General features: G+C 41.8%; 1 protein-coding gene and 1 non-coding gene across 3 annotated transcripts in view; one reads left to right on the forward strand and one right to left on the reverse strand.

The window, feature by feature from the left end:
• The window catches only part of Cerkl (ceramide kinase-like), a 106,879-nt gene that overhangs the window by 19,853 nt on the left and 61,659 nt on the right, over positions 1-25,367 (reverse strand). For both annotated transcript variants that reach the window (XM_056985384.2, XM_056985385.2), the window contains exons 3-5: positions 20,325-20,456; positions 13,249-13,312; positions 7,539-7,681 (exon numbers count right to left, since the gene is read on the reverse strand). In XM_056985384.2, the coding sequence (XP_056841364.1) occupies positions 7,539-7,681; positions 13,249-13,312; positions 20,325-20,456 (339 nt within the window). The remainder of the gene's footprint in view (positions 1-7,538; positions 7,682-13,248; positions 13,313-20,324; positions 20,457-25,367) is intronic.
• LOC120101977 (U6 spliceosomal RNA) lies at positions 1,090-1,191 on the forward strand. The gene has a single exon (XR_005503024.1). It is a non-coding gene; the product is annotated as a U6 spliceosomal RNA (small nuclear RNA).

Below are 25,367 nucleotides of genomic sequence, written 5' to 3' on the forward strand. Positions count from 1 at the left end.
CGAGGGGTTCCCTGAGCTCTGAGTGAAGGGGTTTGATAGAAACATCTCATTTAGAGCTGTATGGCCCAAGGTGTCTTTCTCTGTGTAACGTATGGTTGTGGTCTCTGTTCCGCTGCAGGAGGACGTTTCTCTGATGCTGGCTCAATAAGGCACTGGCCTGTGAATAATAGTTATGTTAAAACATGGATATTCTTATTATGCCCTTGCTCTACAAACTCTTTCTCTATAAACTTTCTTGCCCTTTAAATATATTTGTTTCAAAACTTAGGGGAATCATGGCCATGGAGATTGCTCAGCTGTTAAGAGTGCATACTGCCTTTGCAGAAGACCGAAATCCAGTTCCCAGCCCTCATATCAGGCAACTCACAAGTGCCTATATCTCTAACCTAGGGGGTTCTGATGCCTTCTTCTAACCTCCCAAGTGCACTCCCATTCACATAGTTCCCCACATACAAACAAAATTAAATATAAATCTTTAAAAAGACATTAGCATACACGGTAGAAACATGCCCACTGTGGACATCAATAGCAAGCATCACTGTCTTTCCCTTCAGCTGCTTCAGGCTTTGCTGTCTCAGCAGTGCCATCTTCTGGATCCTCCTCAAAGGACCTGGCTGAGGCCCCTGTTGGGGGAAGGGGTTTCTTTTCAGAAAAACACCCATGGTGGATGCTTGTTCTTTTTCATCATAGATTTGCTTGCCCACATAATACACCACAAACATTCCTCTCTGTTGTGGAAACTACTTGATGTCTTGGGTCTATGCTTTCAAAAATTTCCCCAGGGCTCTAAGTTTTCTTGGGAATTCTTCTACAGTAGTGTCCTTGACTCAATATGTGTTTACTGGGCAACAAGAACATGTGAGCCTCATTATGAATGTATAGAGCCATCACTGTATATGAAGTCTGTCTTTAACCAAAATGTGATTACATTAAACAATGACTTCATACCCAAGGAACTCAAATGCGTCTTTTAATTTGACATTACATTTGTTTTTCAAATTTATGACTAGTGATTTTACTGAAGAAGACATACAAATGGCCAGTGGGGCCATCACTAATCGTAGAAATACAACTTAAAACCTCAACAACTGTTCTTTTGGTAACAATATACTAAAGTCGGGATGAAACAGATGAAGAGCTTGACCCTTGAACAATGATGCCATGCAAATTCATGGTGTATTCCACATTTTTACCAAAGCCATTCTACAAAATCCACTGCCATAACAAGATAAGAACACAGCAATAATAAAGAAAACTACGGACCTCTTTCCCTGAAGAATGTGAATAAAAATTCTCTGCAGAAAGTAGCAAAAGAAATAACTTTATGAAGATCACGTGTTGTCAACAGATTTATTGTATTTCAAGAGTATAAGACTTGCCCAACATAGCAAACCAACAAGACAGTTGCATGACTGGACTCAAAAACAGAAATCACATGATTGTAGTACCAAAACACTCAAAATTGCTACCAGAAAGTACAGGTAAAATAGTTTAAGAGATAGACATATGCGAGGATTTTTCTGAAAATGATTCTAACAGTACAGGAAATAGCCTAAAAGTTCATCGATGGATTAAATGAAATTAAAGCTTCTGCGCTACAAAGGGTGCAACCGTCAGGAGGAAAAGAGTGTCTGCAGAGTCGGAGAAATTCTTCTGACTACTACACATCAGAAAGGGGATTAATATCTAGACTATATAAAGAGTTGCAAAAATTAAACATAAAACACACATCATTTAGTCAATGTTAAACTGGATAAACAGTTTTCAAAAGAAAAAAAAAAACCACAGATGCTCAATAGCTCAATGGTGTCCATTGTCCTTAGACATCAGAGACATGCAAACTAAGCCATTCTGGATCCCCTCTTACCCCAGTCTGCGTGGCTATCATCAAGAAGGCAACTGGCAACCAAAGCTGACAAATATGTGGCGAAAGAGAAACCCTTGTTGACTGTTGGTAGGAGTGTAAACTGCGGGAGCCACTTTGGAAATCAACATGGAAGCTTTCCAACAAACCCACAATAGTCCAAGGACAGTGAGACAAATACCACAGACTGACCTGCAGACCCATGCTGACAGTAGCACTGATTACAGTAACGAAAGTGATGATCAGCCCATATATAGCCCCAACAGATGAATGGGTAAAGAAAATGTGGTGTACATAGACAGTGGAGGGCATTTAGGCCCTAGAATGAAACTCTAGTTTATTCTAGTGTTTGCTTACACACACACACACACACGCACGCACACACACACACACACACACACACACACACACGCACGCACAACCTGAGAACAGAAAGCTAAGAACAGTATTGTGACTAGCTGGGTGAGGAGACATGAGCGGGTAATAAAAGCAGTGTGTCACAGACCTATCTTCGAGTCCCTGCTCGCGCATCAATCTTCACAAGAGCAAAGATTTAGGATCAGCTCCAGTGCTCGCTAGATGAACGCATACAGAAAGATACGGCATATATTTACAACGGAATGCAACCTTTAAAATCATGACAGCCCGGGGATCTGGGACAATGTGGACAAATTTGTATGATAGTATGGCTGGTAAGATAAGGCAGGTATGCAGAAAATGAACACTAGAGAAAATCTCACTTACGTATGAAATCTGAAGAAAAAACAAACAAACAGAAAAAAAAAAAAACAAAAGATATAAAACAACTGAACTCAAAGAAGCAGGGAGCAGGGGCTCAGGTTCCAGCAGTGGAGAGATGGGAAGTGAGGGCCATGCTGGACAAAGGAGGCAAAATCCAAGTTAGAGAGAGAAAGTTCAGGAGTTCTAGTGTAAAGCCCAGTGAGTACAATTAATGTGTAACATACTTGAAAACTGCTAAGGGTAGAATTCATTTTCTTACACACAAGAAATGAGAAGTATGTGGAGGAGCGCATGTGATAATGAATCAAACTTAGTCATTCTAAGATGTCCACATGTTCCAAACATGCCATACATGTGACTATGAGCGCTTTTAGTCAATTTAAAAATAAGTGAGGGAAAGCCATTTAAACCAACTGATAGAGATAAATTAACTTTAAAAAAGATTCTTAGGTCCCACTCTAGATATCATGAATCAGCCTGTAATTTTTAAGATGCCCAAGTGAATTTTACAGAGGCACAGTCTGTGAATAAGCAGTCGTACGTAACACCACCTCCTTCCCAGGTTTTACCTCCAACTGGTTCGATGGAGAGAAAAAGGTAGGGGTGGGGGGTGGGGCGCACAGACTGGACCTAGGTAAGTTTCAAGGATTTCTCAGTGTGAACCCTTGGTCTGCAAACAAGTAGCCTAGAACCCTTTACTCTGGGTGTCTTTGACTAGAACTCTCGAAGATCTTTTGGATCTTTCCTGCCTGTATTGATTGGCCACACGATGCATGATGAATCTGGAATCATCCAGAAGGAAAACAAACCCGTTTTTTTTTCCTTGCTGCATCAGATTTACAGTTAAGGTTTCAAAAGGACACATAATTAGAGAGGGACCTTCAGGGTTATTGATCACAGTATCCCATGACATCACTTCCTCCGTCCCTGGGGTTAATTAGAAGACTGTAAAGGAATTCCTCTAGAAAGTCTGAAGAAAACATAACATAATGCTGTTATGCACAGTGGCAAAGGGTGCACCTCATGACCAGGGATGTACAGACTGCTCCCGCCGGTCTCAAGTACGGTGAGGGCGGAAGTCCTTTTGGAATGCTAGAGATCAGTTCGCTGCTTTCATGACCTGCCGAGCTCTGCAACTGTCCTCGGATTTCACACAGTTCAGCCGTCTATGACCAGAGGTCAGAAACTACTCATCAGCTGCTCATTAAAGCATACCTTGATGTTTGAACGTGAGTTTCTTTGGCACTCTGAAGGAAACCTGAAGGCCCAGAAGAAAGTACTTCTGAAGTCATAAAGTTAAAGGAGGTACTTTACCCCTCCAGAAAACTATACATGGTTTGAAAACAAAATGTCCACAACAGAGAAGACCATGCTGCTCACATCAATAGCAGAAGATAAGCATTTTAATTTACAGGAAAAGTTATTTTTTTTAAACACTACAAGTAACGTTGCCCCCCTCCCCCCGGCCCCGGCCCTCCCACACACATGCTGAAATGTGGTAAAAAAGAGAGCTGCAGTGATGCGGTGTTGGGGGTGCAGCATTTCATGAAAAACAAAGTGGAACTCTGATGAAGTACAAGGCAGCACCCACGGACTCCAACAGAAGCAGCAAACAAACGAACGAATGAATGAATGAGTAAATAAATAAATAAATAAATAAATAAATAAATAAATAAATAAATAAAATTGTCCTTGGAAGTGCAAGCACTTCTGCAGAACAATTAACTTAATTAACCAGACAGCATGAATATTCATAAGGCTGTTAATGTCTCCCACATCCAAGCAGATAAACGTGATGTAATGACTTCCTAGCCAAGCATATCTAAAATTCTCATGAAAGCAGCGCCTACACATCGGCTCTTTGCCTTAAATATCAGAGAAATTAATGGTCCCTCGGCAATATTTTATCCTCCTCAAATTAATTGGAAAGCACGAAATTTATTTATGCAAACTCTATAGGAATATATGGTTCGGAGCCATCAGCGTGTAGATTAAGTCTTGTTTTACAACAACAGGATTGATTTTTTATTTTATTTTATTTTTTTATTTTTATGTCCTCTCAGGCTTTTCCTTGCTAACTCCCCAACCCCCTTCCCTTCTAATCAGACTGTTTGTATAGTTCCTGAGCACCAGTTACCATAGCAACAAGCACCATTCCTAATGGCCAGCAGTTCAAACACAGGCTTTCCCACATCTGATACATTTGAGTCTGAGGATAATTCAGCGGCTTAGTCTGTTGGCTCAGTGGAGTAATTTACTAAACACTCTCCCTCTGGGTGTCTCTCTCCAGGAGGCAAATGGCTTCAAAGGCAGATTGTCTCCTCACCGGCAGCTTGGAAACTTCCTGCCTAGCTCTTGATCCTCTTCTCCATCAAAAGCTCTGACTAGGCATAGCATCCTTATATTAAACAGCCCACACGTGGCTGTCCTTTCCTATTGGACAGAATTAGCAAGCTGCAACTCTTATCCAACTACCAGGGTTTGGCAGCCTGCTGCATCTTCAAAACAAAAAGATGGCAATGCCATTCCTGGAAATAGCCACTGAAAAACAGGGTGTTTTCAGATGTGAAATGTGCTTTGAAATTAAGCAGGGCGGCGGGCGGGAGGGGGCGGGGGGCGGCAGCAGAAATCCTCAGGGCCTCAACATTATGCATTGTAAAAAAATTGGTTACATATTACAGACATGAGCATAATGACTGACTTTTATAACCAGCTCCCCTCCATGTCACACACACACTTCTTAGATGGTGCACTTTCCGATTTTTGAGCTGCGGTGGTTAGTGAATGACCTCAGAGATCCAAGTGCTAATGAGAAGCACGGCAGCCTGGGCACATACCCTGCCAGGAAGCTCCCACCAGCCACAGGCAGAACTACCGAAAGGACACTGAAAGGGTCAAGAAGTAAATTCGGATGAAGCAATCATCTAAATTCCATCTCTTCCCTACCTCCTTCAGTCAGAGCCGTTTATTATCTTCTTCAAGACCCTTATTGGTTTTTATAAGTGCCTTAAATTGTCAAGATGTACTCTAATCTCTCCCCATTTAAATTATTGGTTATGCAAAAGACTTTATATTTTACAAAGGTATTTGGATCCGTTTCTGTTTTTTTCCCTTTAATGATCTCTATAAGTAGCTACTGAATAACATATACACTTGCAAAATCACAAATACAATTTATTGTAAATTCACAATTTACAATAATTGAAAGCTAATCTCTTCCAGAATCATCCGCATGTTAAATACATTAGTACAGCTATCTCTGTAATAGCAAGACGCATAGCATGGATAATTCTAAATGTATGACACGATATGGCTATCAAACACACGTTGAATTTTCTTCAACCACACATGTTTTTTTTTTTGTTTTCATATGAAAAAATATTTTTCCTAGTTTTGTCCTAACAATTTTGCATAATGACTTCTGTGTTGGTTAGTTTTGTGTCAACTTGATGTAAGCCAGAGTCATTTGTGGAGAGGGAACATCGATTGAAAAGATGCCCCATCAGATTGGCCTTTGGGCATCTTCTTGATTGATGATTGATGTGACAGAGCCCACCTCACTGTGCGTCACGTAACTACTGGGCAAGTTGTTTGGATGCCATGACAAAGCAAGATGGACAAGCCGTGAAGAGCAAGCCAGTAAGCGGCATTCCTCCGTGGCCTCTGCTTTATTTCCTGCCTCTGGGTTCCTTCCTCAAGTTCCTGCCCTGACTTCTCTTCATACTGCACTACGAGCTGTAAGAAGAAGCCATGAGATGAAATAGACCCTTTCCATCCTCATGGTGCCTTACTGCAGTGATGGCAACGCCAACTTGTTTAAGTGGGAAAAAAGGTAGCGAATCCCCTCTATCATTGCTCAGTGGGATGAGTGAATTACATAAATAATAAAATACTCTTTTCTGAATCATAGCCTTTCTCCATTTCCCTGGCTCGGACCTCTGCTTTCTCCCAACCTTTCCCACAATTAATTCTGTACCCTGCATCAAAATGAATCCTCCTAGATTAGGCTCCATTGAATGGTTCCCCGGATCTGAAGTGTCCCACAGTTCTCTACTGCTTCTCAGGTCAAACGCAGACTGCTTTCTGTGGCATGCATGCAGGACGGTCCATCAACTGTCCTACTATGACACCATCACCTCCCATTAAAGGCTTTTTTTCTATTCTGCAAGTGCTTCCAGGGCATTCCTTTGCTTTTATTATTTTTGCAGGTAAAAATATCATCTTTTCATGCCATGGTGGAACCTACACATTAGGTGTTAGACTTTTTCATAGTGAAATAAAAATTGCACTGACTACTGCTTAAGTGTCTATATACCCTTTATGCACATCAAACTTCCTAGTGCAATAATCTTGTAATTGAGTGGATATTATACATGATTCTTCTGATGTAGATTAGAAAAAAATCTAAAAGGTTAAATGACTTGTCCCAAGTTTCACATATGCCTGTGGAAGGACATACTGGAAGTCAAGTGAGGCTATTTCAGAGCCAAAGTTGACCCATTTGACTCATGCTATACTCTGTATATTAGGAGATAGGAAACAGGGTGAAAGAACGAGAGCACTGTATGGGTTTGGCTTTGTCAACATGACACAAACTAGAAGAAGGCACTTCAGTTGAGAAATATATCACACTGGCCTGTAGGCGAGACTCTGGGCTATGAAGTACTCTTTTCTCATTAATGAAGGATATGGGAAAGTCCAGCCCACTGTGGGTGGTGCTAGTCCTGGGCTGATGGTAGCTGAGAAAGCCACAGAGAACAATTAGTAAGCAGCGCCCTTGCCCAGCCTCTGCTTCAGTTCTTAGCTTCCCCACCTCGACCAATGGGATAAGCCCTTTTCTCCCCAACTTAATTTTAGTCAAGCTGTTTGGTCATAGCGATAGAAAGCAAACTAGGACAAGGAGCAGTTGAAGGAACCCATAGCTATGCCTTGCCTGCTGGAATTAAGCCAAGTGGAAGCTGAGCTCCAGTGAGAGTCGGGGAGCTGTCCATCTCTACCCCAGCATTCTTCTGAGCTCTCAGGAGCAAAGCGTGTGCAGCTTCACTCGCGGATCCATCTCCACCAACACAGACAACACTTCAACAAGGAAGCAAGCAGAAGGAAGCAGGATTAGTTGACATTCATGACATCTAGAATCTAAAACATTTTCTAACCTCACTTACACAGTGCCTGTGTCTGTGTAGTGGATAAGATCACTCAAAATAACTTCAAATATTTAGCCATTGTCTCAATGGCTCAGAAGACACAGCACTGCACAGGTCCATACCCTTTATACAACCAGAATTCTCCAGAGTTCTCCATAGACAAAATGGTTGACTTACAAAGTATTAAAAAAGTGAAAATACCAACTTAATCTAACCAGAATTTGCTTGCTGACGTTCAAAGGCTTGTCACTTCCAGTTCTTTAACTTTATGTTTGCTTTCAATGTTTTCCATGAGCTCTATCAATGTTTCATGAACTCTGTTAAAACCCTTAGCCATGACTATGTACATGCTGATGTCTGTGTGTGATTTGAAAGGACCATGTAAACTCTTCCCTCCAAAAATAAAAAACATGGGTTTAGCTGAAAAGGCTTGACTCTTGTAAGACATAGGGTAGCAGCACGTGACTACAAGTGACCTCCATCATATGTATGTAAACTCATTGCTAGAGTTAAAGATGCCCTTCCTGTGAGTATTCTGCCAGACAAATAAATAAATAAATAACCTGTGACATTTTGTTAGGAAAATCTTTTGAAATAAATTCAAATGATAACTGTAGCAATAAAGTAACAATGATTAAGTACCATTAGTGAATATCAGTTAGTGAATGTGTGTGTGTGTGTGTCTGTGTATGAATATACTGAATATATGTAATATAGTGAATATATATATTCACAATATAGTGAAATGTATATATATATATATATATATATATATATATGAATGACATATACTCCATACTCTCCAGGTATTAACTTATTTAAGTGATACTTGCAGACAATAGATATTGATAGCCTCCATTTACAGACCAGGAAGCTAAGGTTTAGAAAGATTAAGTAACTTTCCAATGGCTACCCACTAGTGAGTATCTACACTCTCATTGAATGTATCATTCTCCATTCTATATATGAAATCCAGAGAAAGTAGCCTCATTGGAATTGCATTACCTTGAAAGTCAGTTTGAACCACTAAGGTCAACATGAAACTGAAAGAATTAGAAAGGGATATACCGATTTACGTCAACAACTACTAGGTCACTATTAATCTTCAGTGTGAACTTGAGTGGGTTTGGGATCAGCATAGAAACACACTTCTGGGGTAGTGTACAAGTGTATTTCTAGAAAAGATTCACTGACGAGGAAAATGGTTGACCATGGGCAGCAACATCCTGCAGGCTATCCTCCCTGATTAAATACAAACAGGAGAAAGTGAGCTTGCACTAGCATTCATAGCTCTCTGCCTCTTGTCTATAGAAACAATGTTTCCAGCAGCCTCACAGCCCTGTCGCCCTGCCTTTCCACCATGAAGACTATACCATCTTTAAACTGAGCCAAACCACACCGCTCCCTCCTTACCCTGTTTACACTTAGGTGTTCTGTCACAGCAGAGAGAAAAGTACTAGCCCAACTCTTAAGATTACATCCAGGTTTGTGACAGGAGCCCAAGGAATGTATTTAGTATAAAAACATCAGCAAATGGGATACTATAAGAAAAGAAAAAAGTTCACCCTTTTGTGATAAGTTTACTTTACACTGAAGAGCTACTTGAACTATTCCTTTGTATCTGATAAATCTTGCTGTTCTCAGAGCAAGGAAACTTTGCCCCTGGCCTCAGTACGATGATTCTTTCTAGAACAGTGGGGTCAGGGTGTTTGTTTATTTCCTCCTCTAAAAGAGAAATGGCAAAGGTCTAAAAGGACTGTTTGCTTAGCACTTATCACAACCAATGTTAAGTTTGAAATGTTGGATGTCAGGTCGCTTTCTGACTCTGAGTTTGGCTGAACACAGCAGCAACAACAACGACAGCAACAAACCTTATTAACTGATACCAAGGTCAAATTGAGAAGATGTCAATGTTAGCCAAGTAACATTGTATTATGATCAAAAGAAACAAGTTGTGCAATCCAGGAAATTGAAATAAAAATACAAAGGAAAAGCAAAGATCAGTATACTAACAATAACGTAAATATTTCAGATTGATTTAACAGTGTTCACCTTACAGTGAGTGCAACTCCCGCTTTGAGCTTTGAGTCTACACAGCTGACACGCTCTCTTCTTTGCCATTCTATAGCATAAATAGGGGAAATATGGAGCCTGAACCTCCCCCAGATTTTAGCCATGGATCCCACACTGTTTGCTCCAACACACTGGAGTGGGGCACCAGCTGTCAGGAGTGTTGCTCGGCTGTTTCTCTTGGCTTTGGAAATATGTCACAATGTGTCTTCCCAGAAGCATATGGAACTCGTTTTTAAAAGCTCTAAAATCTTAGGAAATAGTATTTCTTAAACACCATCCACCAAACTGTTCTTACTTTGCTGACTAAGCTATACTGAAGCTTTTTTTGGATTGTAGCTTCTCAGACTCCTGCCTAGAAGCCACAACTTACCAGCCACATCAAACCAACAAGTCAAACAGACATGCCCCAGACCAAACTCCTGAAGGAAGGAGATCCCATTCCTGGTCAAAATGAAATGCTATGTTGGGTCATGTCCCATCTTTAAATCTTTTGTACAAACTTTTTTTTCAAAACAATATTCCTGTGGCCACTCTTTGAATAGGTTCAATGCAGGACATTTTGGGTCTGAACAATTCTTGTTAAGAGACTTGATCAGTGTTTACTAAAAGAATGTTTCCAGTGTTCTCACAGTACTCTGTGTATTTCTGAGTAAGGGGAATTACAATTACACTTTAATTAAGTGGATTAATCCAACCATGTCAGGTTCAGGAAAGCTGAACCCATCAAAATAAATGAATCATTTAAATATTTAGAACATAGATGACTCCTAATGGAAATTTTAAAGTATTACCCAAAGTAAATCAGTATACCATAAAGTCAGAGCGACTTGAGGAACTCGCCTAGTTCATATGACAGGACAATTTGGTTTAAGAATGTGTAATAGTGAAAAGTTCTATGTACCTTTTAATATCACAAAATAATTTCTACATGGGAAATAAATCAAAAGATTACTATGTTCAGCTAAAGGGAAAATTCTTACTCTACACTTAAACAATCTCTCTTCCTTCTGCAGAGGGTGTCTAAATCCCTGTAATGGTGGAATTTCCATAAGGAGATGCTGACAGATACCACATCCAGCAAGGAATCTGGGGGCACCCATGAGTCATTTCAGTCCGTTACCATAATTTTTATCTAACCAGGGTCCAAAGCAAGGACTTAAGACAGCCTCATGGTCTCCTTGCACTTCAGCTTGGGACTGTTTGCCACACAAGTCGCTCAGCAGTCCGCATGACTTCCCCCAGTCTTATCTTTTGAATGTACACTTCCAAGATAACATCTTTAACTGTAGCCTATTTATCCTTCTGTCCATCTCAAGGTATGAAATTATAAAGCAATTCCTACCTAGTTCTCTTGTGACTAATGCTTATACAGTATACCCATCTAGATTTACTCCCTTTTCAACCTCTCTCTCTCTCTCTCTCTCTCTCTCTCTCTCTCTCTCTCTCTCTCTCATTCAGTGCTTCCTTTGATGGCAGCACTTCCCTTCATGTATCGGAAGCATTATTAAAGCTTTCTTTTTACTCTGGGGAAAATGAAGATCAACCACCTTTCTATATACCTCACAGGTTCACTGGTCTTTTCTTGCCTCCTCCCCATCACCATGTGGCAAAATCATATACACCCCACCCTTTTAAGCTCTCAGATAGCAAGTCTCACACAAATATCCTCCCCAAAGTAATATGTTTCGTTGTATATGGTAATCCATGACATTTGCAAATCAATTCAGCATCTCATTTGACTTGTTCCTACTGTTCAAATGCCACTGAACAATTTCAGCACACTCTAGCAATGCACTGGAAACAAACAAGTTTCCGGTGCCTCTATGAATGTCTGTGACACCTGCTTCGGGGACTGCCACCACATGGTATTTGCCATCATGTGTAGTGTCATCATATAGCTGCTATTCTCTGGCCAGTTTAACTCTGACCTGTGTACACGGGCAGTGAACATGGTGCTCTTCCTATGCCTACACTTCTTCAAGCCTGGCTTTACCCCGCTCATAGCCTGGACAGTCAGCAGTATAGTGACCCTGACAGTGTCCAAGATCACACAACAGCTGTTTTTATGCCAAGAACATGATGATCACAGGTGACCCATGCCACAGCCACTATTTGATTGTGACCATCATCTTCCAGGGCCCCACGTCCATGAAGGAGGTAGACATGCAGATGCCGGCCATCCAGAGCAAGAATAGCAGCTACTTTGTGGAGTGGATTCCCCAAGACCATCAAGGTGTCCATGTTCAACGTCCTGCCATGGGGCCTGAAGATGGCCTTACTGTCATTGGCCAGAGTGCCACACATCCAGATGTGCTATTCAGGCATATCTCAGAGCAGTTCTTGGCCCTATTCCACGGCAAGGCCTTCCTGCACTAGATTTCAGGAGAGGGCATTAGTGAGTAGTTCACTGAGGCCAAGAGTAGTATAAACGACCTGTAGTTTAAGCATCAGAAGCACCAGGCTGCCAATGTCAAGGACGAAGAGGAGGGGTTTGAAGATGAGGATGAAGAAGAAATCAACAAATAGGGGACAGTGTGGCGCATGACTGCTCTTTACCAGCCCTGAAGGTATAGGATAGGTACCCTGGTCTAAGCATCTCACAGGCCCCTTGCAAACCAAACATACCGCTCTGTTCCTCAGGTTACCTGGGGCACTGTCTTCCTTTAACAGAGAAGAGGCAGTCCCACCAGACCAGGGAGACTTTGTACTAGAACACTTGAAAGCACAGTAGGGGGCTGTACAGGCCTCAAGAAAGTAAGCGCCGTCCTTTAAGTGCCCAGCCATCAGTGGTAACAGGGGGCAGTGGGGCAGGGTACGTAGAATAAGGATTTGTTTTTCGTCCTTAGAAATAAAAACTAAAGCTTCATAGTACTGCTTAATTGAATATGCAATATAAAAGTCTGTGACAATCCATTCATAGTAAAGTGCTAAACCTGTAAAAAAGAAAACCCATTTACTTGTCAATAAATTATGAGATAATTAAAGCCAGCATACTTTATTCATTCAGAAAATAGATACATTGTTACAAAATATCAACCATAATTAATCACAGCAAAATTCACTACTAGATAGCTATAAAGCTGTCAGTAAATTTGTAAAAGAGGGCCATAACATCATTATGCCATATGATGAATTTAACAGCTTTCATCGGTGTTCTTATAGTCACATGGCCAAACCCAAACTCCTAGGATTATAAGTGCAAATACATGCACGTTAAATGTAGAGTTTCTCAGTATTTATGGTTACATTTTTCTTTTGGATTATCAATGCCAGTTCCTGAGGGATGGGTGACCATGATATATTACCATCAATCATCAGTATGTGGCTAGCAACTGAAAAGTATCAGTCCCAGATAAGTGATTAAAAGCTAACAAAACTTTTACTAAAATAATTTGGACAGACATGAATACCAAAAATATAACCTACCCATCAAATCCCCGGAGTTCACATTCGTCAAGCAGAGACAGGGCATGCCCTTCATATTCTGTTACTATAAAAAAAATACACACAAAAGTGAATATTTAAACCAAAAAACTATAGTTTTACAGCTTGGTTTGGCAAGATATCATTGTCATGTCATAAAACAGTATTTATTCTCAAATATCTGAATTATAGGAAAGAGGATTAATTGTTCATTGTCTGGTGTGGTTTATAGCTTTATAAAGACCACAGAGTCATTCCAACTATGTAAGTTACTTTGGGATATCCAACACAGTGTTTAGAGATTTTTTTCTTAGTGCCTGTCTATTTAGTTTTCCCAAAATAAGACAATTGGATGCTTGGGGACAGGAGTATTTTGAAAATACAGCTGGCATTGAATTGTCCACATTAAACCACTTTGGCAACCTCACATGAATAAATTAGTCAAAGGGTTAGTATAAGATTATATATCAGAAGTTGCTAGATTCAAGAAAAAGGAAGGAAGGAAGGAAGAAAGGGAGGAAGGAAGGAAGGAAGAAAGGAAGGAAGGGAGGGAGGAAGGGAGGAAGGGAGAAAGAGGAGATGGTTATGAAAAATAGAGTTCTGTCATCCAGATGATGAGACCCCCGAACCTAGAGGGAGGGCGATGTACAGGACCAGAGTCCAGGTCCACAGAGAAAACGAGTCTGTCACAGCACATCTCTGTTGCCACAGTTGCTAATATCCCATGCAGCACTGGAAATGCCAGTGAAGACAGGCTGAGTGGGTGCACTGCAGATGGCACGGAGCACCATAGCACATTTAGCATTTTCTGGGGCATCCCTGCCAGAAGAGGCAACCCAGCCGTATCCACCCATCAAAGGTTTCTGCTGACTGACATGACACTGCAGATGGATTTTTTGTGTAAGAATGTGCATCATTATATGCAAGATTACATTAATCTTTCATGCCTGTCTGTCCCTGGTGCCAGCATGGCTTGAGCTTCTATGATGATGATGTTTTTGGATATTGTTAAAAATTATTAGTCTTGGTGTCAGAGAGGATCATTCTGTATCTAGTATTGTTACATTGTAATTCTCCAGAAGCATATTCACCAGAACAAAAAGCCCTAGGAAGTTATTAAAGGAAAAGTATAAGAAAATTAAAATATCAATATTCATAAACTTTCAAGGTTACATTATCATAAAAGATGTGTGCTGATAAGTCATTTATAACCTACATATATAACCATTTACTACCTTTCATTGCATGTAATAAGTACTCCTATGCATATGTTGAAGATCATTAGAGTTGTTATAAAGAACCACATAAGGCATGAAGAAGTCTTCGCATCTAGGTTTTATACCAAAGCTTACTTTTAAAAAATATTTAAATGTTTTTACAAACATCACTTTTAAGTTATGCTTAGTTAAATGTATTTTATTTAAGCAAGAGCTAAACCAGTCTATTTTTTCTTTAATATCTCAAATGAAAGTTGACTATACACTAACATATACATAACATGTCTAAGCACAGAAATCTTTCTAAAATTCTTTTATTACTTTTATTTTATGTACATTGGTATTTTGCCTACAAGTGTGCCTGATTAAGAGTGCAGGATCCCCTGAACTGGAGCTATAAACAAGTTGTCAGCTACCCTATGGGTGCTGGGGATTGAACCAAGTACCTCTGAAAGAAAAACCAGTGCTCTTAGCCACAGAGCCATCTCACCAGCTCCTAAGCACAACGATCTTAATGGGTGTTGGATAAGTAAAGAAAATCACATTTTTGACTGAAAAAAATATTAAAAAATATAAAAGAAAATTGACTAAGAAATCCACGGGTGTAAAATGTTTTAACAAGATGAATAAAATTAATGGCCTCTGGGGATACGTAACATATTTGAGTGAAAAGAATATATGAAATAGTAAAAAGTGATCGTAAAGAAAAGGGTAAACTGTGGTTTATATAACTCTGTGGAGTAGGGAGAATCGAAATAAACAAGACTGGCTGTTAGGGTTCCTACAGTCAGACAGAGCCTCGGTCATCCTTCCACAAACAATCATGGAGACAGGATGCTGAGCGATTCTTTTAAACTAGGATACTGCTGCCTTATCGTAAGAAATCCACACTCTCCATATTGGAGATTTTAAGAGTCTATGATGTCCAGTTCTTTCACTGCAGCACCACTCCACTTCAGCATAAATGTTATGAGCTCGAAGAACAAAGTCTTGGGTGAATAATGTCTTGAGGTTAATACTAAACCTCCATAATGAATTTGTAATAATTTGTAATTTGCAGCCAGATGCACCTTTCATAACTTGGGCGCCTACCCATTGCATACACTTTATGGCTGATTTCTCCAGGTAGCCTGGTTTTCGACTGGGTGAAATAAGGAAGAAGAAGTCGACAAAAGTAGAGCCACACAGAACAAAGGAGAAATAACACAGTCACAGGGACCTAGAGCCGAAGCACAACCCCATGAAAAGCATGTGCGTGACCTCATAAGTGCTCCTCCTGAATAAGCCCTGTTCTTTCAGGAGGCAGAATTATCTTGTGACTAGGCATCCCCAGGGACTCTGAGCTGACAGTGATTGTGGCTAAGTTCTGAAAAGCTTCTTTAAACCGCGATGATGATAATTACCACGAGCGGGTCTAACACCTCTGTCAAAGCAAAGGGTGACTGCAGATTAAAGTACCTGTTGTGAATGCACAGAAGGGCGCAGAACTTGGTGACTCCCACCCCAGAAAGAATGCATTGCTTTTGTGGCATTACAAGGGACAACATTAACTACAGAGGGTAACAATTGTCAGAAGCGAACTGTCAGCTCTCACGTTCTCTGTACTGTGCAGTTTATAACTAGCACAAAACCATTCAGTCCGTAAGACAGGCAAATGTGATGCGAGCAGTGCTCCTGATCAGTGAGCTGTGTAGCCTTGGGCTGGATCAACTGATAGGTAAGTGGGCATCAAGGAAGCACCTTCTCTTATGTGCACGAAGGCATTGAGAGTACACTTCAGGGTCAGTATTGCTCAGTACGTGATACTCTGCCTCTAGCTTAGGGCCCCAGGCTAGGCTCCTTGATATCCACAGGGAGAGCTAGGCACCTGCCCTGGACTAGGCATGCCCTGTAGTAGGCAATGCTACCTACTTCAACTCCTCCCTACCAGGGAAACTGGAACTCTCTGATCTTGAGATAATTTTCTTTGACTTCTCTTCTTTCTTGTTCCATGCATTATCCTGTCACCCCATGACCTCTCCAAACTCTAGCATTTTTAATGGTATAAACTTTAATGCCTTTTATTTAGTTTTATTTTGAGAGTGAGAGGGAAAAACATGTCATGTGTCAGCCTGGACTTAACATTCATTCTCTTCTTTGGCTGTTGGGCCAATCTATCACTAGAGTGAATATCTGTTTCTCCTAGGCATTTGCAGGGCCTCGCTGATGCTCTTGCCAGGTAAGAGCCTCTCTTGGTGGAAGTAGAACCTTGGTGGGCTACAGTTTTAACTAAAATATTCCAAAAAGTGCTGATTTATGTTTGGAGGTGGTTATGGATTCAGCACAAATCGGAGTGAACCAGTATAAATTTATTAATGTGTAGGATTTGCGTTTAAAATAAATGTGTGAAAAATTATTATCTATAGGTGTAATATTGCACATCATGTAGAATACTTCCACAGCATTGCCTCCTAATAAACTATCATATAAGATTTATGTGATTCCGATTCTACTTGGACTCACCAGTGCAGGCCTGTGTTAAATCAATGGGCATGCAGTAGATGCATGCTCTTTTGCATTATTTTTCGTACATTACTTCCCATTAAAAGGCGAATTGAGTTGGGGATTTAGCTCAGTGGTAGAGCGCTTGCCTAGGAAGCGCAAGGCCCTGGGTTCGGTCCCCAGCTCCGAAAAAAAGAACCAAAAAAAAAAAAAAAAGGGTGAATTGAATCTGGCTACATAGTTTCATGAAGATGAAACTCCTAGTCTAAGGACCACACTTGTATGGCACTTTAAGCCAGGTAGGTAGAAAGGTTAGAAAGCTCCCAGCAACCACACGCTTGTTATGTCTGATGCATAAAAAGGAAAATATTTTAATGTAAAGGTTTTGCTGATATACAACAGAAGATCCCCTCACAAGCAAAGGATGCAATTGTGTGTTTCTGCCTGCAGGAGGAGTGTTAGGCAAGTAGTAATTACCATTTTGCATAAATACAAAACATAATTGTGCTTTCTGAAATCATATGGAACATTATAATGTTAAACACAAATTGTATGCTAAAACATAAATCATACTTAGGAATTTGGAAAATACACAGTGCATACCTCAATTACCAATATGACTGTAAGAAGAAAATCACGTATCCCTAATTCAGTTCAAGACTGAATGTCTCCCCTCCTCTTCCTCCTCCCCTTTTTCTTCCTTCTCATCCCCTGCCACCTGTTCCTCTCATTCCTCCTCCTCCTTCTCTTCCTCCTCTTTGTCTTCCTCATCTTCTTTCCCTAATTTTGATTCAGCTGGTGGACCCATCTTTGCCAAACTACATTTTAACACTATCATAAAACACACCGCAGCCACTGTAAGTCAAGGTGTGGTAAGCAAATCGCTGAGTGCGGGATGCGATTCAGCTGTGTCTAGACTCAAGCTGGATACATCGCTGGGGGACCTTCCCAAAGCCACTTCACCCTTCTCCCCTAATAGAACTCATATCCTATTCAGGTATCTTCCCCCAGCCTTCAACGGAAAGAATCTACCCTCAGGTTATAGGAAAGGAAACAACCGCCCTACATTGAACACAGATAATCAAACCGAAAGAAATTTTAGCTTATGTTAGGGTCTCCTCTTCTGACATGTACGTGCCTCTCTTCATCCCACTAGGCAAGACCAAGAAAGGATGAAATTTAGTGGTCAACTGTTATTTGAAGACAGGAAAAGGCATATTCAAGACAAATTCAAACTTGTGAAGGTATAGCCAAAATTACAAAATAAAACTCCCAAGAGGCTGTGATATCATGGATCCCTTTGCCACCCCCCTCCTATCAATCCTTTACTTAAATATGCCTGCTACCCTCCTTTCTCTGCCTCCTTGGGTTCTTAAGAAGTCGCTGGTTCATGTGGTTTTCTTGAGCCCTCATCAAAATTAGTATTGCTTTCAGACACCACAAGTTTTTATGTGTGTGCCTAAACAATATTCAGGCTTTAGTATCTGTTTGGATCCATAACTATATACTGCACTAAACAGGAATGCTTGTTTGCGAGGTTTACCTCAAAAGCTGGGGCACAAGTGGCATCGTTGCCTTAAATTCCAAAGTATATAGTATATAGTGCTTTGGTTCCAGTGATGGGTTCATAAACTGACTGATACATGGTAATGCTCATGTGTGGTGCTCGCATGTGGAAAATATAAGAGCTGCTAATGAGCTTGATATTCATTTAAGTTTAGATCTCAAATCACTCCCATCTTTGGAACTATTCAATAGAAAATAGGGATGAACCTGAATTGTTTATTTCCCTTGTAAGTGCTCTCAAAGTCATAGCCATAAAAGCTAACATTTTTTTTACTATAAAAACAGTTCACTTGAGGGTATTTTTGTGTTTTGTTCTTATTTTATCGTTATTTTGTTTGTTTTTAATAAATCATGTATTGCTTTATAGGTCAGGTTGGCCTCAGACTCCCCAGTCTTCTTCCTCAGTCTCTCGTGTGCCAGGATTACAGGCATGGGTTGCCACATCAGGTTCCTCCTTAGCGCCAGTAACTTCTCTTCAACCTCTATGCTGACAAATGCCATAGGAGTGATGGAGCTTTCCACAGAGTTTCTTTGGGGAGCAACTTCTTTCTACTAGAGCCCTTCAAGACACTGAATTTCAGAGACCCTATTAACAGTTTAAGAGCCATTTCCACCTGTTACAGTTGAGCAAACCCAGGTCCCTCCTTGAGAAACATGTCATTAGGACTTTGAGACTCAGACTGGTTACATAGTAGACTCTATTGCCTACAGTGTGGACACGGATTCCTTCTGCTACGGTGATGCTATAAGGGATTAAAGCCAGGAAGTTTCTAGCTGTAAGCAATGTCACCCTTCCTGGTGGACCTAAGTTGAATTTTAATAAAGCAGGGGAATTTGGTCACCAAAATGCAAATGCCCAAAAAAGACATTACTGACATTCTTTCTATTAATTTTTTGATATCTAATTCCCATCTCCCTTAGCAAGAGGCTAGGTATACTCATATTCAACAATGGATCAAGTTCCTGGTTTCTCCAAAATCAACTAAAACCAGCAGCACAGTGCTTAGTTTTGACCTAACCAGCAGGGGTCAGGGTCAAAACCAAAAAAGAACAAACTACTGAAGGGAGGAGCCACAAAAAAACACTAGGCAGAAATGTGAAAATAGCACACAGCCTCTTGAAGATGTCAAAACCCATAGTTTTCTTTCAAATAATCCCTAATAATTGTTACCGTGAAAGAAGTCACCGTAGTCAGGGTTTCTACTGTAGCGACAAAACACCATGACCAAAAAGCAAGTTGGAGAGCAAAGGGTTCTGTGACTCAAACTCCCATGCTATTCATTATTGATGAATGTCAGGACAGGAATTCAAAAAGGGCAAGGTCCTGGGGGCAGAAACTAATGTAGGAGCCATGGAGGGGTGTTTCTTACTAGCTTGTTCCCCATGACTTGCTCAGCCTGCTTTCTTATAGAACCCAAAACCACCAGCCCAGGGATGACACCACCCACAAGCTGTCTGGCCCTCTGCCTTTGATCTCTAATTGAGGAAATGCCTTCAGCAGGATCTCAAGGGGGCATGTTTTTTAACTGAGGCTTCTTCCTCTCTGATGACTACCTTGTGTCACCTTGACATCCAAAACCATCCGGTACAGAATATCACCCAGTCTAACATATTGTCGTTTCAATACAAGATGGTACAAGAAAAGAATGAAAAAAGCAAACGAGAGAATGGTAGCTGTGAAGCTGGCACGGGGTACAGGACACAGGAAGAAAGCCCTAGTGCTATGAGAGCTGTCCATGCCGAGGTGGGACGGCTGTGGGCTCCCTGTGGAGTGTTAAGCAGTAAAGTAACACGCAGACAAAAAAGAAAACGCACTTGTCACATCAGTCTTTATGCCCGCAAGCTTCAGCAGTGGCTCGACCTTCTCATAGTAGACTTGGACAGATTCCTTTCTGTGACTCTGAGGGTTGAGGAGGATCTTGAGAGCCTTTGGCCTGTTTGCGAAACCTAAAATGAAAATGAGTAAAGTTAGGCTGTCCGTCAGAATATCACACACGCATCTCAATGGCATTTGCTATTTGCGTCCTATATTCTTGCTTGGATGTGGCTTCATTTTTAACCAGCTGCTTTCCTACAGGTGAAACCCGGTGCGCTCCCTCTTAGAGTAAGTCACGCATTATAAGAAGTGTTTTATTTTGTTCAGGAAGAAGGATACGAACAGCAGCAGTAACTCGCAAACACACGAGCAACGCTGATGGCCGCTGGCTGACTCACTCGAAGATTAAGCACTGCTTTGTGGAGACAGGCTGTGAGCTGTGACAAACATGGAGGTGCATTTCTTTTCCTCCGATATATATATATATATATATATATATATATATATATATATATATATTGGAACTGGACACCCAGGGACAGAACTCAGCGAGCAAGGGTGGGTCACTGTTATCAACCAGTGCAGTGCATGCTGGTAGCTAAAAGGAGGCTTTAGGTCAGAGTTCAAATCCCAGGAGGGGGAGGGGAGAAAGTGCTTTTCTCTTGGGGAATGGGAAAGCGCCCCTCCCCAAAGGCAATTGGTCACTGTGCTGCCTCACAGTTGGGATTGAGATTTGATACTGCAATTTTCTGGGCTCACAAGATGCTTAGCACTGAGAACCCACTTGGAGCAGGTGCAGAGCAAATTGTCTGTTGTTAGGAAGGGGCAGGAGCCAAAAGGAAGCTGACAACCATTTCTTTTGTGGTAAGCTGCTCTCAGAAGACAGCATTTTAAGGTTACTAAAGCAGTTAACATTTGTTTTTAATAAAATCGTCCCTAAAGATAAGTGAAAGTAAGTGTCCATTTATAGCAAATTCTATGTTTTATATATTACGCATGGAATATTTTTCTCTTTCATGATATTTGAAGTAATGAACTTATTTAACCAGCACATACTGTTTTGAAATCAGGGAGGGCTGGGGATGAGGAATGGAAGAACCATGTGGAAGTCTTTGGACATTTTTACCAGGAAAACTTCAGGGTCTCTGTTTGGATGAGAAGCTTCACCGGCCTCCTGGTTACACATGTTGAGACCCCCGTCCTTGTCTCATGCCTTGCTTTTTCTAGTTCTCGTATCTGAATGAGCCCTGAGAATCCTATATTGCAAGTGCTGGCTCCTGGGCCCTCTGTATTTCTCACCACCAACCCCTGGTGGGATAGGGAGGGCCCCCGCCCACGCCAGCCTGTGCTTCCCCTGGTTTGAGTAGCTCCAGCATTTCACTGTTCGAAGCTACTCCGTCATCTCTGCTGTGGACACTGCCGCCCAGATCCCTTAATATGGCTGTGAGAGACTGCAAATGCCACCCGAACCCAGTTCCTCTCCTCTTCCATTTAACCTTCAAGAAAGACTTATGGGACCTTTGTTTTCTAGCTGGCCAGAGAAGATGCAGCTGGTATGAAACAACCGTGCAGGGACATCTAGACTCAAAGCAGAGGCGTGAAAAACTTTGGGAGTTTGTGTGGTGGGGAACTGTATGGGGATGGGAGTTTGTGGGGTGGGAGTGTGTGGGGAGAACTGGGGATGTACGGGGGTGTTTAAGCCAGTGTTGCTTCTCAGGGGTCTGGAAAAGCCCTCTTGAAGAAAGGAGTGTTTGCGTGGGGCTTTTTATTCCCATCTAGAATGCCTTCCTCCACTACTCTCCAATTCATAACGGTCCGACAAGGCTGGAACTTCTAGACGCTGCCAGCCTAAGTGAGCATACGGAGCTCTGTTAACACGGGCTTTTCCTGGGCTGGGCTTTTCCTGGGGGCTTCAACTCCCTTATGACAACTCTGGCCATTACCCTGCATCAGACGCCAAAGCCGCTTCTGGGCCTTCTTCCTTCAGGCAGTTTTCTGTTTCTGTTTCAAACAGGCTTTAAAAAAATTAAAAATGCTACCAGTGTTTTTCAAGGCTGGCTCCAAACCCCACTTCCTCCCAGGAGGGAGCCTTTCTTCATCGTCCCCAGAATTGGCCCATTTCATTGTTCTGCTTCCATTTTACTCCAGGCTCCTCCATTAACTTGTTCTTGTAGCATTTATACCACAGGGTCTGATGGAACATCTTGGGGCTTCCACTAACCAATCACAATTCAGTTAAAAAAGGGGGGGAGGGGGTTGGGGATTTAGCTCAGTGGTAGAGCGCTTGCCTAGCAAGCGCAAGGCCCTGGGTTCGGTCCCCAGCTCCGGAAAAAAAAAAGAAAAAAAAAAGGGGGGGGGAGGCTTGACGGTAATTCGTTACAGTGCGCCAGGCTTTTTTATGCGTTCAGTTTGACAGGTTACATGGACACTAAGCAAATGACAGAAAAAAAAAAGAAAAGAAAAGCAAAAGAAAAAAAAACAAAACAAACAAACAAAACCAACCTTATTTTCATAAACTAGAAAAATTGATTCAAGCAAGAAGTAAGAGATCACCGATCCACCGGATGACTATTTACATAATCCTCAACTTTCCCCCTTACAAGATACTGAAGCAACGGCAGCTGCATGTTGTGAGACTCTCGATCTGACAGGAATACTGTTGCTGTCTCTTAATGAAGAACTAAGCAGGCAAATGTCTGGTTTGCTTTTGTTACACCAGGCCAGAGCCAGGAGCCGGCTCTAAACTTCAGGCACCAATAGTCAGAAGTAATCCTCCCTTGTCCATCTACTTTAGTGGTCTACATTAGCCTGAGGGTCTACTTTCTTTTGTCAACAGACGGTCTCCATACAGTTGGTGTTGTATAACCTGACTTTAGTTTCTCCATTTTTCTATGATCCTAATTTTGTCACCAACACCTCCGTGCCTGCTGTGTATCAGGCAGAAGTGGGGGATCTAAGGTTCCATTACTGAAGCCCCTGTCCTTACAAAGGTGACATCCTAATGGCTGGACACAGAAACAAAGGAATTCAGACTAGGCCAGAGGTATCTGTTCTGAGGACAAAGTCACAGTATAGGAGAGAGAGGTGTAGGTGACTCCCCAGTAGGGAAAGGCAGCTCTCCCAGAGCTTTCCAGTTAATTCTAGGGACTTTGTTTTTTGCTGCTTAGAAAGAGATACATGGTGAATTTTGAGCAAAGCAGTAATATAACCTCTGGTCTTAAATAGGCTCACTCTGGCCTCTGTGTAGAAACTTGTGTTCTTCTTAGAAGAACCACAGGAAGACAAAGTCAGCACAGCTGGCTCACATTCTGAGTAGAAAATGATTGTTCTTGCATCAAAGTGGGTGCCATAGATGTTAAAATTAGATTTTGCACGTATTTTAAAAGTGGAACCGAAACAGAGAGATGCAATGTGTGCCACCACTTCTTATACAGAGTTATGCACAATGCACCTCTCGGCTTCTCCCACACGTACCCACCTTTGACCCCTTGTAGGCACTTTTCCCCTCAGGGGTCGTATCTAAAGGGTCAGAACCTCTTCCACTTTAAAAATATATGCAATATCTAATTTTAACATCTACGGCACCTACTCTGATCAGGGCCCACTCGGACTACATAGAGAGGTCTGGATCAGCTAGAGCCGTATAGTGGGACCCTGTTAAAACATTAGCAATCACAGAAAATGATTATGGGGGAGTGTTTCAAGTAAAAGACTCGAGGGCTTTGATGGATTCGACATGGAGACTGACAGAACATGTGTGAAAATATCAGATTGCCCCCAGCGTAGCATAGCAGAGTAAGTGCCAACAGAGGCTTTAGTCTTTAAGAGGAAGCACAAACGAAAATGAAAAAAACAACAACTTGTACAGGCAGTGCAAACCGGGAGGGAGGAGGAGGACAGTAGCATCTCCAGGGATGAATGGTTCACAGAGGTGGTCACCCTGTTAGAGGACTGCAGGGGGAGCTGTAGGCCCTCAGGAGAGCTGGGGCACTCCTAAGTCAAGAATGAATCCATCTGTGTGTGGGGTGTGGTAAGCAGGTGAAAGTGTAGGCTTTGCTAATGGCGGATCATTCCTCCCAGAGGACAGAGTGAGGGTGTCTGAAGCTGCAGGAAGCAAGGAACAGTGCTGTGTTAGTCTTGCAGAGCACGAGAGGATGGGCTCAGTAAGGAGGAGTCTTCTTTGGTGTTGGGGTAGAAATCGCACTGTTTATAGTTCTGGCTAGAGGGTTTGCTCCTAAGCGCTGTGGATCTGAGAACGTCTCTCTTCAGCCTCGGGCAAAACTAGCAGAGAAGCAGCATTGCCCAAGGCTAGTGCTCTCTACAGACCATCCTGGCCAGCTGACTACACTGTTCAAACCTGAAGCCAGGTCCAGGTGAGGCCTTAGGCCAATGCTTTCCTCTGCCCCAAGGACCTCAGTGGAAATGTGAATTTGCGAACCTTCTATAGACAAGTGAAAGGATAAACAAGGGACAGACCTCCAAACCTCTTTAATCTGCAGGTTGCAGGACACCTAACTCCCCTCCTGGGGGGCGGACACTCAATAAGGCTCTAGGAATCCTTCCAGAAACATCTAGGCCTGCACAAGCAGTCCGCACATGTACCCTGTGTCACCCTTGTTTCTGGTCACTGGTTATTTTAAAGATGATTTGGGGGTAGTGAGATGCCTCAGCGGTTAAAGCACCTGCCTCCGAGTCGGAGACCTGGGTTGGATTCTCTTTGACAAAGGATATGTAATTAAGACGTCAATTTCATTCTAGTTTTAATTTAGTGTTTTCTTATGCGAGAGGTTGGAAAATGCGAATATTTAAAAGTTGCTTCCATTTTTCTGCAAGCTCGTACTCCGTGCCATACTTTTCAAGTGAGTTCTCTGTGCTCCCCTGGTTGTTTTAGTTATAACGGTGCTGGGGCCTGTAGCAAAATCGCGGTTGCTTGTTGCATGGTGAGAAATGCCTTGGTCTCTGTGCAATGGTCTCTTTGGCCTTGTGTATTTTACTTATGGCTTTTCCTGCTCAGATTTCCATTTTATGTACTTCCCACTGAG

Source organism: Rattus norvegicus, chromosome 3 (assembly GCF_036323735.1).
Source record: "Rattus norvegicus strain BN/NHsdMcwi chromosome 3, GRCr8, whole genome shotgun sequence".
Lineage (NCBI taxonomy): Eukaryota > Metazoa > Chordata > Mammalia > Rodentia > Muridae > Rattus > Rattus norvegicus.